We start from the raw sequence: 21016 nt of genomic DNA, 5'->3' as shown, positions 1-21016 counted from the left end.
TATTTAAAAAATACTAAAGCATTGAAACATGGCTAAAATATGCGCATTCCTGTTGTCCCATCAAGCTAAATTCAAAACAAATGAGTATCTAATTTTAGTGTATGCATTTAATTGTAAAATCAACATCAAAATTGTATTCCTTAAACTGATAAACAACTACTATTTGTAATATAGACTCTTATCACTTACATCATATAAAACAAGAAAAACAGTACTACAAATTGATAAACACTCAAACTTTGAGCTTAAATTGCTAAGAATATCTCTAATTTCATCACCACCATCAAATGTTCCTTGTTATTCTTTGCAGGACTTGGCGAGTCAAAATCAGCAACACCAGCAGAGAAATCAGAATTGACATCATGGAATCCGTCATCTTCCTCATCATCGTCCTTCACCACTACCTTGCAGAGCCTCCTTCGTCCATGAATTTTCACTTTTTGATGTCTGTCACCTTCTGTATTCACAAACACTTTCACGCTAACATACTCCAAAATAAAATACTCTCTCAAACACTACATGATATATAAAGAAAACAATTACCTTGCTGAGAATCAATGTCATCCACAATGGAACTACCAGGTTCACCAAAAGAATCAACACTTTGAAATTCATCTTCATTCAAAACTTTTGATGAAACTTTCTCTTGCTTCATCTGTAAGACATGAAAGGTACATGTGACACACTGAGAACAATAACAACATATACAGAATGTACAAGTCTTTTCACTAAGGTTTATTATTTTTTGAAAGCCCATTAATCTAGGGGTGAGCAATAATCGAACCATTAAGTCGCTAACTTAAACCAAACTGAAAACTAGTTTAACCAAAAACCGGTTATCAAATTTTTGTGTACCACTGTTTAACCAAAATTAACCAAACCGAACGTTTTTTATCTTCATATATCTGTAGCTTTTATACCTCCATTTCCTTCCTGTATTTCGAGCTTTATACATCCAGTTCATGTATACACACCTTCACCTTAGGTGTACATACCTTCCTTTCATGTATTTCTAAGCAAAAATTGTAGCCGAAGTCTGGTTTCGGTTATTAAATGAAACTAACCAAATCAAACAATGAACCAACAAACTAATCAAACCAAACCGATTTCGGTTAACGGTTCAGATGAATAAATTTTGCAATAACCAAATTTCACTTTTCAGTTTCGGTAGTGTAAAATAATCAAACCAAACCAAGATAATAATTCATACTTGCCCTTCGACCAGTGATAATCCTAACTTTCGCTCTTGTTGCCAAGAGCAATCCTGATAGCATCATAGATTTATACTTGATTTTCACTCGATTTCTCTCACAATAATGATTATGAACATACTAGCAAACATTAAATGCACATTGAGTGTAAAATATATAACGATTATGCTACCGGGATTGCTCTTGACAACAAGAGTGAAAGCTAGAATTATCATTGATCAAAAAGTATGTATTATGAACTGGCGAACGGCCAACATGTGATAATTTGGATGACTAAAATCCAATTTTCCTAATAATAATAAAAAGAAATCAACGTTGTTATCAATTTGTTTATAACATATCAAATAATAATGGACCAACAATAAAATGATCACCAATCTTGCCATCAATTAAACACACCAATTCCACAAACTAATTAGGATCATACATGCATACTTACAGAATAAACCCAATTGGGTAATAACAAGATTCCTCCAGATTCAACTTCTGGGTTGCAAAATCAAGAAACCCCAAATTGCGAATTGGGTTTTTTTCTCTCTAAAAAAGCTTGTGAATTTGAATTCGAAAGCTTAACTGATGAAAGAATAAAGATGAATCTGAGTAACAGAAATTGATGATTCTGGAGGGTTGATATTATTTGGTCAGAATTGAATTAAGAACATGTATTTAGATATTAGCAGGCGTAGGCGATGGTAACGGATGCTGGGTGGAATGGTGGAAGGAGGGTGGAATGGGAAATATGATATTGATAAGACGTTAAGTTAGGAAACTCTTTATGAAAACTTAAATTTTAAGCTTGTAAATAAAGAGTTATTGAAAAGGACTACTTTTTTTATAACTTATAACTTATATAAGTCATGAGGAGGTAAAACAAGGAATCTCAAACACCCCTTAGTGTTCCTAATCTACATCTAATCTAATGATATAATAATAATAACAATAATCCAAATCGATTTCACCGTCAACTAAATACCACTCTCTTCTCCGTCACCAGCTTACTTTCTTTCTGGATCCTCATCACCGATCCGATCTGCTCAGATCTCCTTCGTCCGATCAGGTAACTAATTTCACATACGATTGATTCATTGAATGATTGATCCATTATTGAATTATATTCGTTCATTAGGTTTTGTTACTGAAATTAGGTTTCAGTCACGTGCCAATTGACTGATCATTGCATCGTTAAGTTGTTTATTATTAGTGTAATAATTTGCTAACATCAGTTGGAATGTAACTGATAACTCATCTGGTCAATATATATATATATATATGTATACATATAGTTGAATTGAGGAGATTAGTTTTCAGTTTCACTCGCAGGTTTAGGTGCATCCTCAATTCAATATTTGCTTATGAAAATTTTGAACTCTGTTTTCACTTGATACTAATTTTTTATACTAACTTCTTTGTATATGAATCCCTGAATAAGCACCATGGGTTATAAATCTTACTAAATGAACCTTTAATCTGGAAATCCATAAGCCTAGATGTTTGTTGTGGTTTATGTAGAAATGTATGTTTAAAATGCACATCACATGATACGGTCTGAGTTGATCTTATGTTTGGTGTGGCGCTTATGCGGTTAGACCAGTTTTTAAACAAATTGGATCTTAGTTCTTAAAATCTGATTGAACAAAGCTGACCATCAATGAGTAATTAGACCATTTATTGAACAAATTTCACTAGAGATGATCATAATATCTTATATTTTAGTGTTTAGAGTTTAAAAGTTAACAAGTTCAAACATTATCTATAAATAATTTTCTAGTTTTAATTTTATTAATGTGCATCACGCATCAACTGTTGGGATCAAAACCATCGATCACGGCACACTTTTTAAAACTAAGTGTATGCCTGAGTTAGGCTGGCTAGCTGCTTGTTTATTCTGGCGTCTTATATCTTTATCAGTAAGCTGCATATGGCGTCATCTTTTATGCGTCAAAATAACATTTGCGTTATGTTGTCACTGTGTGTTATGCACACACACTCTAGTTTAGTAGTTTATCTCATTCTTCAGTAAGAAGATGATGTGAAATTTGATTCTTATTTTATTCAAATAATGACGCTCTTGGAATTGCATGTTTGTTGCATATTATTCATGGAAGCATAGGAATAACGTGCTACAACGTGATATACTCAAGCAATGGGGACTGAAAATCCTAACCGTGCGAATAACTATCAAGGATATACAGCCACTCCTTTTGCAGCTCCTCAAAACAACATGGCCATTTCATCATCTCATCCTGTGGCTGGATCAGGTGTCTCGGCTTTCAGGCCAACATCAGCCCCTGTTATGCCAAATACAACTCCATTTTCTTCTCCCGGGCCTGTGATTGGATCTGGGCCACCTAGTTTTAGACCCATGCAACCAGGTGGTCCAGGTAGGCCCACTCCGTCATATGGCCCACCAACTACAGGACCTCCCAATGTGGGCCAGCCGGTTTTTCCTCCTCCAATGAGACCTCTACCTCCTGGCCAAGTAAACCGTCAACCCCAGATGCCACCTGTACAAATGGGATCTCCACCTCAAAACTTGTACAGTAATCTTCCAAGGTCAAACATGCAGTCAGCTCCACCCTCAACTGGACCACCTTACCCTGGCTATCCCAGTATACAAAACAGGCCAGTGAATCCACCACCACCTCAGCAGACCATATCTGCTCCTTTTTCTTCTCAACAAGGTGGTTATGGACAACCTCCTTCAGTGACATCATCATCAGGAATGTATGGAGCTGGTCTTACCTCAGCACCTCCTACAGGGGCCATGTCAGGTTTGGTAGAAGATTTCAGTTCACTTTCTTTAGGATCGGTTCCTGGATCTTTTGATAATGGGCTTGATACTAAATCATTACCAAGACCACTCGATGGTGATGTGGAACCGAGTTATTTTGCTGAGATGTATCCCATGAACTGTGATTCTAGATATCTCCGGCTCACAACTAGTGCTATACCGAATTCACAGTCTCTGGTTTCCCGTTGGCAGTTGCCTCTTGGAGCAGTTGTGTGTCCTCTAGCAGAAGCTCCTAAGGGGGTGAGTATTCGTTCATTTCTGCAACTAATGGATGTGAGATAGATTTTCTATTTGATAAAACAATAATTTTGTTTTGTACTGTTTATTGTTCAGGATGAAGTGCCGATAGTTAATTTTGCCACAACAGGTATCGTTCGTTGTAGAAGATGCCGTACATATGTGAACCCTTATGTGACTTTTACAGACGGTGGAAGAAAATGGAGATGCAATATATGTGCTTTGCTTAATGATGGTAATACTCTTATTCCTTGTACCGAAACATGAACTGTTTTTAAATTAGGAAAGTGTTGGTTAAAACAGTAATTTGACAGTATGTCTTGTTCAACCTTACATGTTTCTAGTTCTAAATCTGTTCATGTTGTGTTATAAGGTTTCATCTTACCTCCAGCTATATGATATCTTACACATTTATGCTGTAATCGTGTTTAATATATCTAGTATCAAATTATTATTTTATGCTGTATGGTCACCAGTAAATAGGCATGTGATGATGTGAACGATCCAAGCGCTTAATGAACCGTTTGTAAATCGTTCGACAGGAAGTTCGTATATGGTTATTTATTTAATGAACGAACATGGACAAAAAAATGTTCATTTAACTAAACGAGCGAACATCTGCGTTCATTTATTCACGTTCATGAATGTTCATTTATTCACGTTTATGTTTGTTCATTTACGTTCACATGTTTAAATATATTATTGTTAATTGACATTACTAATTAGCCCCTGCCCATCATTTACAAGACCATGTTAATTTTATTTGTTCATTTACGTTTGTTTATGTTTGTTGATTTAGGCTAGTTTAGAATATAAACAAACCAACATGAACATGTTCGTGTTAATGAACGGAAATGGACAAGAAAATTCGTACGTTAAAATGTGCGTGTTTGTTTGTTTATTCGGATACAGTTAAACGAACATGAACAAGTCTCGTTTGATTCGTTTATAAGCTTGCCAGTTAAAAAATATCTTGATTTTGTTGTCGTATATGGAATTTTGTTACAATTATGCTATTCTTGCTAAACAATTTCTATGGATAATTGCAGTGCAAAACGATTATTTTGCTCCTTTGGATGCCACTGGTAGAAGAACTGATCTAGACCAACGTCCTGAGCTTACAAAGGGTTCTGTAGAGTTCGTTGCTCCAGCTGAGTACATGGTTCGGCCTCCAATGCCACCGGTATACTTTTTTATGATCGATGTCTCAATATCTGCAGTTAAAAGTGGAATGCTTGAGGTAGCCTTTTCTTTTGAATATATAATTAGGTAAACAAACCGAATGAACACGAACGAGCCATGTGCGTGTTTTTTTTGTTTGTTTAACTTTAACCGAAGACACGATCAAACACGAACAGTTATACAAACTTGGTTTTCTTGTTCATGTCTGTACGTTAATAGTATAAACGAACTGTTCACGAACGTAAACAGACATAAACATGTCTATATAACTGTACATAGATGAGCAGATATAAACAAACGTAATTGAGCAAACACTAATTACAAGTAAATGTGAATATTATTATGTTGGGCCTAAAAGTGTAATAAAACTAGACTAAATTGCAATGGGTGATTTTTTAATATAATGAAGCTAGACAAATTTGAAATAGGCTTAACTATAAATGAATACATAAACAAACAAATGTAAACTAATAGACATAAATGAACAGAGGAATATAACTGAACATAGATTAACAAATATAAACTAACATAACTGATTACACACCAATTAAAAATACACATGAACATTAATATGTTGGGCCTAAAAAGGTAACAAAATTAGACTAAGTTGTAATGGGTGATTTTTTGAATAAATAAAATTACGCAAAATTATAATGGGCTAACATTAAATGATTACATAAACGAACAAACGTAAACTAACGAACATAAATGAACGTAAAAGAACTAACTAAACAATCATTTATGAACCTAAGTGATTGGACGAGACGTGTTATGTTTGTTTGTTAAACTAAATGAACAAAAAGTTCTGTTCATGTTCGTTCATTTAGTAAATAAACGAACTTCTTGCCGAATAGTTTACAAACGTTTCAGTGAATGTTTGGTTTGCTTACAGGCCTATATATAAACCAGAACTCAACCCTTGGGATTTACCTTTATACATATAACCTGTTGATTATGTTTTCTCATTGTAAATTTTGTTTTCGAGGTTGATTTGGGTTCATGTTAATTGAGTTATTTATTTATTTATTTATCTATTTATTTATTTTTTGCTTGTGTTCTTAGGTGATGGCACAAACTATTAAATCTTGTTTGGATAGTTTACCAGGCAGCACGAGAACACAAATCGGGTTCATAACGTTTGACAGCACCATTCACTTCTACAATATGAAGGCAAGTGATTTAGAGTTTTGCTGATTGTACATTAATTTTTTTATCATAACTTTGATTGATGTTGACCTTGAACCACCCTTTTTGTTTTACCTTTTCCAGTCATCTTTGACACAGCCTCAAATGATGGTGGTATCAGATTTGGATGATATTTTTGTTCCATTGCCAGATGATCTGTTAGTCAACTTGTCAGAATCCCGAGGTGTGGTGGAGGCGTTTCTGGATAGCTTGCCTTCTATGTTTCAAGATAACTATAATGTGGAATCTGCTTTTGGGCCTGCCCTTAAAGCAGCTTATATGGTTATGGTAAGCTTTTTTTGACCTTGTACTAGTCAGAATAGTGACTTCATTGTATCATCATCTACTTATTTGTGTGATGTAATTATGTTTTCTTAACGTTGTTTAGCGGTTGTGAAACTTTGTTAGTATCATGTCATATACGTGGAGCGACTGGGTAGAGGTGGCAATTTCAACTCATTTTTAGTTAGGTGTAGGCCTGTATATGAATCAAACTTTCGGTGGAACCATTCGGTATGAAGTTCGTTTAGTTTATGAACGAACGAACATGAACAAAATTTTTGTTTATTAAGTTAAACGAACGAACATGAACACGTGTATTGTTCGTTCATTTATGTGTGTTGGTTTACGTTTGTTTAAGTTCATTTGTTAATATTCATTCAAATTTTTTTGGTTCATTACAACTTAGTTAGTCTAGATGTAATAATTTTTTAGGCCCTACACATTGTTCTTCACATTACGTTTATACTGTTAACAAGCGAGCATAAAAGAATGTGCACATGGTCATTTTATTAACAAATGAAGATGAACAAGGAAATCGCTTTCGTGTAATCATTCGTTTGGTTTGTTTACAATCCTAGTTAGATGGGGTTGCTTGGGTTATGTTGTAGTTCTCCAATGGGTAAAATAGAAAAGTACCGCTAAAAAACAAGTCAAATGGTGTGTAAATTGCCCAAAGTGTACTATTAATGATAATGCCTCATCACCATTTATCCAAACACTTGGATGTTTATTGAAATAATATAACTTTTGTGATCATCTTTGATTCTTGTTTGCTGTAATATAACAAAGTTTAAGATGTTATTACTGAATTGACTATTATTATTCAATACTTTTTTACAATATATAGACATTACAAGGAAACCTTAGTTAGCTAATAAGCCCATGTGCCCTAATCTGATTATACATTCCAATACATAAATTATACAAAAGGGTTTACTTGTTGATGCCATTTTGCTGTCACGAGTTAGTTTACTTGTTGAAAAAGATGTCTGCTTTTGTGGTTTTACAAAGGATTTTTGAGCTCTATGTGAAAGCTTGAGTTTTAAGTGTTACATTAGTGAACTTAATTGCAGGTTAAGTTAAAAGTAGTGACCTTTATGGTAAAATGTAGTCACATCACAATTTAATGGTTTACAAAAGTTCAAGCTTTAATTGAAGATTGAGTTTTGAGTTAAAAATTAGTGAACTTAAAATGTGGATGGTGATTGTGCATCTCTTATATTATGTCAGTTACATGACCCGACTAATAGTTTTGGTGTAATGTTGCCACATCACTAACAAGTTTCTTTGGTCCGTGCAGAGCCAACTTGGAGGGAAGTTGTTGATTTTCCAGAGCACTCTTCCTTCACTTGGTGTTGGTCGTTTGAGGTTGCGAGGAGACGATCTGCGTGTCTACGGAACAGATAAAGAACACACGTTAAGAATACCAGAAGACTCGTTTTATAAACAGATGGCTGCTGATTTCACCAAGTTTCAAGTTGCAGTGAATGTATATGCATTCAGTGACAAGTATACTGATATAGCCTCACTAGGTATGCATTGATTGGGGTCAACTTCATTCTACACTCTTCACAGGTTGAAACTTACGCCTAACGGGTCAAGCCGGGCTAATTTTCTATATAACTAAATAGGAAATGGGTCATGTATGTCAAATGGGTCAAAAGTTCATTGTTTTAATGCTACAACCTTCTGGTTCTCTTTTTGTTTAACAAGTATTTGATTATTATTATAGTTATAATATATTTTTTATATTTTTGATTTGAAACCTAAATAACCGAACGGAAATGACCGAACCCAACTGACGATTTGGTTTTTGTTTTGTTAAAACCGAGTTCTTTGGTTTTGCATGTATCAAAAACCAACCGACATGACTTTTATAACTAAAACGAATCTGTAAAAACCATATAAACCAGTTTTTTTGTTTTTTTTTAATTTATGGATTATACTTTTTATTTTTTAAGCATTTTATAAAAAAAATAGTAAATGGTGTAACCCAAAAATTGTAGGCCCAAACGTATGTCAATCAAATCATCATTAATTTGCAAAAAAAAAAATTAGGCTCAAAGTTTCAGACCCAAATTCATTATTCCGGGTCATTTTTTTGGCCCCAAGATTTCAAGGCCAGTTGACAAAACTGAACCAAAACCATTGTGGAAACCAAAAACTGGAAAATCTAAAAACTAAATTTTGGTTGTTTGTTTGCTTTGGGCCCAAAACCGACCCATGCACACCCTAATTTTAAAATTGGTAAAGAATTGTTTGTGGGTTAGCTTTTGCTCAGATATTTGCTTTGTGTGTTATATAAGATCAACAATGTTTATTAATTTACATGCAGGTACTTTAGCAAAATACACAGGTGGACAGGTATATTATTATCCAAGCTTTCATTCTGCACTTCACACAGACAAGTTGAGACATGAGTTGGCTAGAGATCTCACTAGAGAAACTGCTTGGGAATCTGTAATGCGTATTAGATGTGGGAAAGGTGATCTAACTAATTAAAACTGTATCCTGTAACCGAAGCAAACAAACACGAACGGATCATGTTCGTCCTCGTTCGTTCAACTTTAATCGAACAAACAATTGAACACAGTTAAATGAACATGGTTTTCTTGTTCGTTCGTTAAGAAAATGAACATGTTTGTGTTCTTGTTTATTTATGTTTGTCCGTTAACAGTATACACGAACGGTTAATGAACGGACATACCTTAGCATGTTCGTGTTCTTTTGTTTAGCTTTAACCGAACAAATGATCGAACATGAAAAATTAATTAGACATGGTTTTCTTGTTCATGTTGCCTGTTAAGAAAATGAACGTGTTCGTTTGTTAACACTTACCAGTATGCAGACGATATACAAATGAACATGACTGAACTAATTCCTGTTAGAAGTAATGTGAAGAACAGTGTGTTGGGCTTAAAAAGTTATTAAAACTAAATTATGTAGTAACGGGCCAAAATATTTTGTAAATGAATATATTTACGACCAAATATGAACGAACTGTAGTAAACAAACCTTCACGAAGATAAAAGAACGAACGAGGCATTAAATGCACAAACTTTTTGTTCATGTTTTTTGTTAATCAAATAAATAAATGAACATAGTTGAACTCCCACCCTGTCTGGTTTACCAACGGTTCATTGAACATTTGGTTCGTTTACAGGCCTCACTGTATGCTATTTGCAAATTGTTGCTTCTAGCAAGGTTCATTTCTATATTAAATTATTGGTAGTTTTTCAGTAAAGATATTAATTTTTTATATTTTTTTCTAGGAGTACGTTTCACCTCATATCATGGGAATTTTATGCTGAGATCCACAGATCTAATAGCACTTCCTGCTGTTGACTGTGATAAAGCTTATGCAATGCAGTTTGCTCTTGAAGATACATTGCTTACAACTCAGATTGTGTATTTCCAAGTGGCTTTACCGTATCCTTCACTTCTTTTCTTTAGGTTCTACATATGGTAATAATTTATCAAGTTCAAACATTGGACAAAAATGTGATGATGGGTCAACCCAATTAGTTTTAACCATACCCAGCTTCTTGACCAGCTCATTTCACTACCAATATTTTATATAGTTGTAGCTTTTAGTATCGAACATTCTTTTTTGCTCTTTTTTCAAAATCTCCTGTTATCATCATCAAATATGTTCATGAAACATGCTAGTTCATAATCTTTGTATCTTTTGCTATTTCTTTTACATATATGAAAATACTTAACAGCCAAAAGATATACTGCATCTTGTGGCGAAAGACGTATTAGAGTACACACTGCTGCAGCATCAGTGGTTACAGATTTAGGAGAGATGTACCGCCAAGCGGATACCGGTGCTATTGTTTCTTTGCTTGGTAGATTAGGTAAAATAATCTCTCTCTCCCTCTCTCTCTAAAAAGTAAAGAAAAATGGAAATTTGAGAAATATTATATGTGGCGGGAATTTTTTACATGTATATCTACAATCTGACCTATCAAAGCACGTGCGAAAGTAATTTACATTATCAAAAAAATACTTTATATTGAATACAACTTCGTTTTTAATAAAATTTATATCGGAATGTTGAGAAAAAGAATTAAACATGGCTGTGCATTTTTTTTAAATAACGAATAAAAAGTTATTAGCGAATATATAATTAAATAATAAATGAAATATTATAAAAATTGGTATGGGTTGACGATGTATATTATTAATAGTATAATGGGTGGAATTGAAACTTAAAAATAGATAGCGAAATGCGACTGGTTAACTTACTATTGATGGTTTACAAATTGTACATAGTTCTTCAATCACTTGCAACATATATACACATATATGTATAGAGTTTATGGATAGTAACATGTAAGTGGGTGAAGGGGCATATTAGTAATTTAACTTCTTTCATAATTGTGTATATATATATAGAATATGGTTTGAGTTACAATACTAATTCCAATAATATTAACTGTAATTATCTGCAGCAATTGAAAAATCTTTATCATATAAACTGGAAGAAGCCCGTAATGCAATTCAACTGAAGATCGTGAAAGCCCTAAAAGAATATAGAAAACTCTATGCGGTGCAGCATCGTGTGGGAAGCAGGATGATCTACCCAGAATCACTTAAATATTTGGCTTTATACGGATTATCGTTATGTAAATCGACTGCACTTCGTGGCGGGTATGCTGATGCACAGCTTGATGAACGGTGTGCTGCGGGTTTTACCATGATGGCGTTACCTGTCAAGAAATTGTTAAAGCTTTTGTATCCTAGCTTGTTTAGAGTAGACGAATATCTTGTGAAGGTATGCTATACTTCTGCATTTGATCTATTTACTTTAGGCTTGTAAACAAACTGAACGGACATGGACGCAGCGTGTTCGTATTCGTTGCTTAACTCTAACCAAACACCGGTTATAAGTAAACGTGAACATCAATCTGTTCAACAACAACGCTAATAAAACTAGTCTAAATTGTAATGAATGATATTTTTATTTTATAAAACTAGACTATATTGTAATGGCCTGCTTGCGGTGCACGCATATAATGTATATATGTGTGAACCCTCGGGTGGGCAAAAGCGAAATTGCACTAATTTTGACGTTATTTTACCAATATCGTGAAAATAACGTTAAAAGTGGCGGAAGGTTAATCAGGCATCATGTGGTGGCGTTGATAGCCGAAAGACAAGGGTACATGCACCAATCGGTCGGTGTCCCGATGGTTGAGTGTTATGTGTCTTATGTCCAAGGCTTGATGCAAAACTACTATCGAGCCGAGGGTCTCACCGGAAGCAGCCTCTCTATCCCTATGGGGTAGAGGTAAGGCTGTCTACATCTTACCCTCCTCAGACCCTACTATAGCTTTGCTATTGGTGGGATATACTGAGTACGATGATGATGATGATGATGATTGTAATGGCCAGATAAAGTTAAATGAATAAATAATCAAACGTAAACTAACGAACGATACACGAATTCTAATGAATGAATGTACACGACATAATTGAACCAACGAAACATGTGTTCATGTTCGTTCGTTTATTAAATAAATGAATTTCCCGTCAAATGGTTCACTAAGTGCTCGGTTCGTTTACAGGCCTGTAATCGATCCATTTAATTAAGAACAGGTTGATTGGTTTTTTTTTTCAAAACATGTCAGAGTGTCTGATGGGTAAAATTTTTAGCCTAAATTGAAACTGGTCAAAAGTTAACTTTTGTAAAAATGACCTGTTTTGACCTCTTGAACGGATCTATTTTTGCCACCTGTACTGTTAATATTCTTACTTGTGGGTCCTCTATATTGGGTGATTTGTTTATTTGCAGACACCTATCCCGGATGGTGAATTTGGCAGAGTTTGTAAACGGATGCCACTTGTCGCAGAGAGCTTAGATTCTAGAGGAATTTATATATTTGATGACGGTTTTCGTTTTGTTGTGTGGTTTGGTCGCATGCTTTCACCAGATTTAGCCAGGAATCTAGTTGAGGAAGATTCAGCTACAGACTTCTCAAAGGTATGCTGTTTTTACACCTGTATTTTAATTGTTCTATTATTAGGGTGTGCATGAAGCTTAAATAACTGAACTGAAATAAACGAATCCGTTCCATTAATAAACGGTTTGATTTTTTATTTTCTAGTAGAGCGAGTTTATGGTTCGTTTTTTCATGTAGAAAACCGAAATATGAACTGAACCCATAAAAAAAAGACCTTTATGGATAATAGTTTTTACTTTGAATGTTAAGCAGTTTATGAAAAATTAATAAATGGTGTAGCCTAGAAGTTTTAGGCTTAAATGTGTACTAATCAGATACTCATTAATTAACAAAATATTGTAGACCCAAAGTTGTAGCCTCAAATTCATTATTTTGGGTCAATCTTTTTTGGCCCAAAAATTTCTAGCCCAAACATAGCCTAAAAACCAAATCTGTTTTTAAAATTGAAAACCAGGTCACAATGGGTAAACCTTTAGGGCTGGTCAAAATGGTTAAAATTGTGTTTTGGTGACAAGCCAACATTCTTTTGTCCTCTTTTGTATCTTTTAAATAAATTTTAGATACATTTATGTTTATAAGAACTATTACTAAAATAATCGTTCAGTCACTTTTAATAAGAAATTTAGGAGGTTCCAAAAAGTTTTGAGCAACTTTTAAGCCATCCGAATTTTTTTATATGTTATGGATATTGTTTTTGTAAAATTAACACGCTAGTTAATTTCTTTAAAAGTTACTTACACGGATGGCCCTTGTGGTTTGCCATATTGCATTTTTTTACTTGTGGGTAACATTGATGGTCCTTGTCAATAAATTCTGCTAGATTTTCTGTTAAGTTTTTGTAAAATGAATAAATACATTACTTTTTCTTTAAGATCTTTAAGAAATGGACAAAGTAACTTTTTGCTGGTCAATTTAATCCAACTTTCACTGTATTGGTTGTGCTAAAAATAACCCCAGATTTGACCTTTACCCTACCCACTTATTATCGATTACATTTTTCAAGAATCAGGTTTGTGTGACGGAACGTAACAATGAAGTGTCGAGAAAGCTAATGGGGATTTTAAAGGAACTTAGAGAAGCCGATGCATCATATTATCAGCTTTGCCATCTTGTGAGACAAGGAGAACAGCCCCGCGAAGGTTTTTTTCTACTCGCAAATTTAGTTGAGGACCCGGTTGGTGGTATGAATGGTTATGCTGATTGGATACTTCAGATACATCGACAAGTACAGCAATAACGCGTAATAAATAAGGTGAAGTTGCAACTATTTTTTTGTTTTTTAAGAAACATTGCTGTGTATTTTTGAATTTCTTTTCTTTAAAGCTGATTCATGGGTGTGCATGAAAGCGAAAAAACTGAATCCAAACAAATACGACGGTTTGGTTTTATGTTTTCATAAAAAGCCAACTTTCTGTTCGGTTTCGGTTTTACATGTAATAAAAGCTGAAAAAACCTAACCAAAATAACTGAACTCGAACAAAAACCGATTGTTTGGCTTTATGTTTTCATAATACCCGAACCTTTTGGTTCGGTCTCGGCTTTGCATGAAATAAAAACTGTAAACAGCGAGCTGAAATAACTGAGAACCCAAACAAAAATCGACAGTTTGATTATATGTTTTTGTGAAAACATAATTTTCTGTTCGGTTTCGATATTGCATGTAATAAAACCAAAATAACTAGACTCAAATTAAAACCGTCGGTTTGATTTATGCTTTTGTAAGAACTAAACCCAAATAGAAAAAAACAGACTCAAAACCACTTTCTCAGTATTTGCTTTAAGACGTATTTACAATGAAAATTACTTATTCTTGCAGGGAACACGTAGTTGCTGGTTCACTATTCATAGATGTTTTAAGAAAACGAGAACAGTTTTTTAGCCGGAAAGTTTGGTAATTTATCAGACGTAAGTTTCATCAATTTGTGTGTTTAGTTCACCATGGAATCTATATTTCAGTGGGCAATATGGTTATTTCTTGAGTTGAGATTTCGATCCAAAGTAAAACCGTTCATTGATTGATGCATTGTGATAGAAGTTAAGAACCGAGGACGCTTTGTTGGAGAGACGTTTATTAGACTAAATGAGTGCGGCTTTTGTTTGATAGATTAAGATGCTTATCGAGTCATGTGTTTATAGGTGTTGAGCCTGTCTTTCGTTCTAGACACGCACATATATACATATTAAATTAATGACATAATTGCAAAAAGTACTTTAGTTTTAAATGATTTTTGTTTTAAAGGATAAAACAGTCGTTTGATACCATCAACATGCAAAACCGTATTTGATTATTCTCGAATACCAATTCTTCGGCCTTGATTAGGGATGTGCATTTGGTACTGGATGCTGTTACCGAACCTGTAGATTTGGAACGAAATACGATAACCACTTTCTAGAAGTGTGGTATCAATATTTTTAGTGCCCGATCTCGTCCTTAGCTACTTTTGATACTTGTACGATATCGATCTCGTCCTTAGCCTTGATCAATACAGTTTCTCTTTTTTTAATGTCATTTAAGAAACCGTACGTCTTATTTAGGTCACATACCATAATGGTATTTCCATTACATATATTATTATTATTATTATAATTATTATTAGCTTTTATATAGCTGTTAAACTGTGATCTTATTATTAATATTATTATAATTAGTAGTAGTTTTTATATGACTGTTAAACTTTGATTTCCTTTGTTTTGCTTCATACACATGTACTTAGAGCCGAGGGTCTCTCTGGAAGCCACCTCTTTATTCCTTTGGATAGAGGTACGGTGTGCCTACATCCCACCCTCCCCAGACCCTACTTATAGCTTTGCTGTCGGTGGGATTTTACTGGGCATGATTGATTGATTGATAAGAAACCGTACGTCTATTATGCTAATAAATTAAAACACGGTGAATATGACCAAAGCATCTTGGCGATAAATTATACAACATAATGAACTTTCAATAGATAACTAAAACATCTAGCATGTGAATTCAAACACAATTTTATATATCACAAATTCACAATCAATGATCTAAAATACAATAAGCTAAATTAAATATCAAAATCAAATATAGTTAATACTACGAGTATGTTTGGCAAAGAGTTTTTATGAGCTTTAACCTACAAGTTTAAAAAAAAACTCATATTTATGGAAAAGTCTTGTTTAGTTAGAGTAGCTTGAAACTTTTAGGTTAGGAGAAAAAGCTTGAAGCTAAAAGCTTCAACTACTAGCGTTTAGGGTAAAATTTGACCCGACTCGGTTTTGGGTAAAAATTATATTTGAAATTTTTTAAAATCTTATATTTTAAAAGTTACAAAAGAAAATTTAAATGAGTAAATTAATTGTGATAATTAAATATTAAAATAAAAACAAAATTTCAAAGTTGTTTGATTTCAAAAATGACGATTTTTTTTCAAAAGTTATCGGAGCCGACAGGTTTGGTTTATAAGTTGTTTGAGCCGACTAGTTTTGATTGACCCAAACAAAACTCATCGGCGAAGACGGATTTAGTTCAATACTTGTCTCCACTGACGGTTTTAGATGAACATTTATGGAATCTAAAAAAAAGATGACTATTTTGATAATCTCTCTTCTCAAATGGACTATTTTATGAATTTTCTTCAAACACAATAAAAAGGTATGAAGTAAAATACAATATCTCAAATACAGTCTAAAGTGTATAAAGCAAACAAAATTAACTTAAAACATTATTGGAAAAGAAATTAACTTTTACACAATAAAAGGTATGAACTAAAACAGATTGTCCTCGTCATTCTTGCTCAAGGATTCTTTCTTTTGGTTAACCGGAAACTTAGCATCTATTAGTATAAATGATTAAACTGAAATGAAATTGCCTATAAAAGAAAGAGAGTGAAAGTCATATTCGGAAAAAATCATTCCATAATCTGGGATAATCAGAATGATGAAAATTGTAATTTACTCATGTTCCTAATATAAAATATCATAAATTATTGAAAAAAAGAAAAGAAAATGAAACTTACTATAATAATGAATAAAAGTATATATTTTTTTGGATTATCAATAGTATGATAATTTGATATTTATCATAATAAATGTTTGGTTGTTGAAGACTAAGCTTTGTCCAGAAGTTATTCCCGTGTTTTTTGTCGGCGACTTACGACATGCCAACATAGATCCTGCCGTGCGTCCTTGTTTCAAAACATTGACTATGAAGTATAGTACTTGTATCAACAATTTTTGTTTCTCAAAACTCATTTAACATTATTTTATTTTTATTTTAAATCAAGTAACATAAAATGTAATATACATCAATTTTAGAGAAAGGCTTGCGATTTTCACTAGAAACATAATATCGATCCCCACTTTTCATTTTGGGTGATTATTAGCAATGAAAGATTTGAGCTACGTCTTGTGAGGTTGTTAATTTGTATCCCGAGCCAATCGGGTTTTCGTCTCATCGTGTGTTACGTTAAAGAGTTATGCTCTTATGGCGGTACAAAGATTGTCAAGTGCCAGCGGTATGGTATCCCGGGGTAACGCTCAAGCAAAACTCGAAAGTCAGTGTGGATCGATTAAGACAACATAGTAGGCCAGGATGGGGCATCGGGATTCTCCAAATTAGAAAGTGTGTTGGCCTAAACATAAAAAGTCGCCGTTTAAAAAAAATCAATCCTAGTTACTATCTGTTGATTATATTTTTCAAATATAATTAACTGACGTGATACATAAAAAAAATTCACTAAATATTAAACATGATTTATAATTATTCGATTTACTTCAAATTAGAAAATAATAATAATAATCGCACTATATATTTCATTTAAGCAACTTTTGTTTTAATGACTTCAACATTTGTGTACAAAATTTACAAGAATGAACACATACGAAACGATAGACTGAAACTTTAGTATAAAACTTATATTATTGAATGTTATTTAAAAATTATACTCTTTGTTGTGTGTTAATGAAGAAGAAAGAACGCCAATTTCTTATGTGTCACTTGAATAAAAGAATGATGAATGAAATATTTTAAATGGTTTTTCAGTTTTTAATATCAAGACCTGTTTTGGTTCAACTCTAACCTAAAACAGACACAGACCGAATAATGCATACCCTTGTCTCCATGTTTACACACACATTTTGTTCATGATCACAGTTGCATACCCTTCTTTATATATTTCAGTTGCATAGTTTATATTGTGATATTACTATGGCTCGATTTTTTTAGGCTTGAGCTATACACACATCATGTAGGTTATTCAAACACTAGGAGAGCCCATACGACTTGTATAAGGGCTATATGAGTCGTATAGGTGCAAAGTTATGTCATTTTCTGTTAGGAGTGTCAGGTAGCCATATAGGGCTATACGAGATAAGTGAGCTATACGAGTCATAAAATCTATACAGCTCGTATAAGGTCGTATAGACTGCAAAAAGTTATCACCTCTATACATATGTCAATAACTGAGGGTTATACGAGCCGTATAGCCTTGTTACACACCAGGAGTTGATGTTTGAATATAACAACCAAAAAACTAAATAAAGGTTTATTGTTCTACACTTCTACCAAGGTCTCATAAATAAAGGCTGTAACATGTCATGCATTTAATGTTGAACATAATGGGCATTGTCAAATTTTCAAAAACAAAATAACAACCGATATGACAATTCATCATAAACTAACAAAGGGATCCTTTCTTCCATCTTTTCTTTCATTTTCATAAAACAGCTTTTCTCTTTCTTCTTTTTCAAGCATTACAAATCCTATCCTCTATATATACGTACTATGGTGTAATCTTCTTCCTACTCTCATCTTTATCCATCTTTAATATATAATCTACTTCTTCTTCCTTGTTTTCGTTGGTCTGAGGTTTCAGTTCGTTCGAGCGCTAGAAGGAATCGGGTAACCTGAAGCTTGCACATGGCGTTTGATTTCTATATTCTTAATTTGCTTCCATTTCCAGTTTCTATGATGTATTTCCAAGCTTCATAATTTCTTAGGTATTTCCTTTTTAAATAAATAAACGTTGTTTGAATGTTGAATGTTATTACACTATTTGTGTTTTTGAAATTATTGGACCATCCTAGGGTTTTGTTTATCATACTTGAACAGAAATTAAAATTAATAATATATTTGTTTTTGTTAGAAACTATGTATGACTTGTTGACTTCAAATCTGTTACGTTGTTTTTAGATTCCTATATCTTCTTCTTGTTTATCGTGTATCCCATCATCATTAACATTTCATTTATCCAAAATGAAGTATAAGTGAGGAGATCAAGTCTAGGTTGCGGATTTGGGTCCTGGGTTTTTGGGTTCTTACTACAACGGTAACATATTCTCAACGTTTGAGGATGAATACATTTCTCAGTTCCTTACCTTGTTCGAAAATGATTCGGCTGGGCCTCTTCGTGAGTTTGTGAAGGCCGAAAAAATACGTCCGGTCCCTGCATCTGTTGAGGTGAGCAGTTTTTATTTGGGTGAGACGGTGGATGTTTATGCTAATTACAGTTGATGAAAATGGAAGAACATGAAGAATATGGAAGAAGATAAATACTTATTTCTGTAATTAATAGTTTAATTTAGGAGAGCGGGGTCACATAAAACTTAATTAAAAATACTGTCGGAGTAGACGGAATAATCAAAGACTTTGTCAGTCAAGACGGAATACTAAAAGTCCTATCGTTCGAGACGATATTAAAACTTCTTAGGTTTTACCAATGCCTGGATTTTACCAACCATCATATATGTTTTATACTTTTTTTGTTCTAGTTTCGATGTATAAAACACGTAATCGAAACCAAAGGAATTCGTGGTGACTTACCGTCCCAACATCAGGGACCGACAGCGCTTGGGTTTTACCAACGCTCGGATTTTACCGATGTGCTCCGGCTACCGACTCCGGGTGACACACTAGTTTAAAACATTTGTTATTTGTTTCTTTTGTTATTATATTATAGTTCTACTACTGTATTGAATGTAACGAAAACGGACTGAATGACATCTTTTTTTTCATTCTAGTTTTGTATTGTGATGAAAACTAACCGGAATCAAGTAGAGACCTTGTCTTTTTCGGTACCGTAACGAACGTGTTTTACCAACGCTCGATTTTTACTGACCGACACTACCAGTTGTTCCACCTCAATTGTTATAATATATTTTTTCATTTTAGTTCCGTTATTGTAATGAACGTAACGAAAACCAATTGAATTCACGTCGAGTTACCTCCTCAATGCCAGGGAACAACACTTGGGTTTTATTACTGCTCAAGTTTTACCGACCGAATAAACATCGTTTTAAATATTTTATTTATACGTTAATATTTTGTATGTTAATTTGACGAATTTTAATTTGTTTTTTTTTGCTCAAGATTTACCAACGTTGTTTATAATATAATGAACTAATTTATACTGACCGAATTCACGTCAACCCACCCTTATAAAACTCAGCTTTTACCAACATCCGGGTTTTACAGACCGCATATATATACTAATTTTTTTTATAATACGCTCGGCGATACATTAGTTTAATCTTTTATTTTGAATATATTAATTTGACTTATTTATTTTTTAGGTTTATTTCTTGTACCATAACGAATATTGTCAATTCTGATTGAGTTCATGTCGAATCGTGGTTGCAACGCCGGGTTGTAACAACTGATTTCACCGCTCAACACACAGATAAATCACTAGTTATTACTATAAAAAAATGTGATATATCTAATATAAATAAACAAATGTATATATATGAAATATAGGTCGTAAATAATTATAGAATCTTTCTTCACTCAAAACCATTTTAACATGACATAAAAATAATAAAAGTGAAGGTGGTTAATTGCCACTATAAACCAAGAATAAGGGAAAATCACTTAATCGCCATTACTAGTGTAGATTATAAACAAAATCTGACACAACCATTTAGATTCCTATGCCACCCTCCTTACACCCATCTAGATCTTCCTATCAAAGCTAAGGATAATGGGGCGTCATCTAAGGAGCGTGGACTAGGTGGCAGCAGGCTATGGTCGTGCACACCACTACCACCCTCACGCAAGCAGGGACGCGAAGGCATGGGGCGAGCCAGACCACAGGGTTAAAACTAGTCGTTGGACATTGATTTGCTCAAAAAGAGCCGTTGGGCTTGAGTTTAAATAAAAAAAAATATTTTTAATTACAAACCTTACCACTATA

At 33.6% G+C, this 21016-nt stretch overlaps 1 protein-coding gene and 1 long non-coding RNA gene across 5 annotated transcripts; one reads left to right on the top strand and one right to left on the bottom strand.

Annotated features, from left to right (window-relative positions):
* Positions 1 to 258: 258 nt before the first annotated feature.
* Positions 259 to 1900, bottom strand: LOC143590038 (uncharacterized). Its single transcript, XR_013145394.1, has 3 exons — positions 1696 to 1900; positions 544 to 639; positions 259 to 457 (listed from the first exon to the last, which is right to left on the bottom strand). It is a non-coding gene; the product is annotated as an uncharacterized LOC143590038 (long non-coding RNA).
* Positions 1901 to 2130: 230 nt separating this feature from the next.
* Positions 2131 to 15217, top strand: LOC143590034 (protein transport protein SEC24 A-like). Of its 4 annotated transcripts, none has more exons than XM_077070635.1 (14): positions 2131 to 2268; positions 3322 to 4242; positions 4336 to 4474; positions 5289 to 5479; positions 6484 to 6591; positions 6691 to 6894; positions 8189 to 8420; positions 9224 to 9373; positions 10161 to 10317; positions 10621 to 10748; positions 11346 to 11668; positions 12689 to 12877; positions 13867 to 14109; positions 14674 to 15217. In XM_077070635.1, exons 2-13 carry the CDS (start codon positions 3355 to 3357, stop codon positions 14092 to 14094), a joined length of 2937 nt encoding a protein of 978 aa, XP_076926750.1. In that variant the 5' UTR covers positions 2131 to 2268; positions 3322 to 3354; the 3' UTR covers positions 14095 to 14109; positions 14674 to 15217. The 4 variants fall into 4 exon arrangements, with proteins under 4 accessions (XP_076926750.1, XP_076926747.1, XP_076926749.1 ...); XM_077070632.1 differs by having other exon boundaries at positions 13861 to 14109; XM_077070634.1 differs by having other exon boundaries at positions 2144 to 2268; positions 3317 to 4242; positions 13861 to 14109.
* Positions 15218 to 21016: the final 5799 nt, after the last annotated feature.

The sequence above is a fragment of the Bidens hawaiensis genome, unplaced genomic scaffold, assembly GCF_021521415.1.
Source record: "Bidens hawaiensis isolate Kalapana, Puna unplaced genomic scaffold, B.hawaiensis_p1.1 tig00038106_1, whole genome shotgun sequence".
NCBI classification, from domain to species: domain Eukaryota; kingdom Viridiplantae; phylum Streptophyta; class Magnoliopsida; order Asterales; family Asteraceae; genus Bidens; species Bidens hawaiensis.
This window is presented reverse-complemented; position numbering and strand designations above follow the sequence as displayed.

Coding starts and splice junctions, on each gene's coding strand:
- LOC143590034 (XM_077070632.1), top strand. CDS start 3,355: ATGGGGACTGAAAATCCTAACCGTGCGAATAACTATCAAGGATATACA. Junction 10,318..10,620: donor TATTTCCAAGTGGCTTTACC/GTATCCTTCACT, acceptor AACAGCCAAAAG/ATATACTGCATCTTGTGGCG. Junction 11,669..12,688: donor TAGACGAATATCTTGTGAAG/GTATGCTATACT, acceptor GTTTATTTGCAG/ACACCTATCCCGGATGGTGA.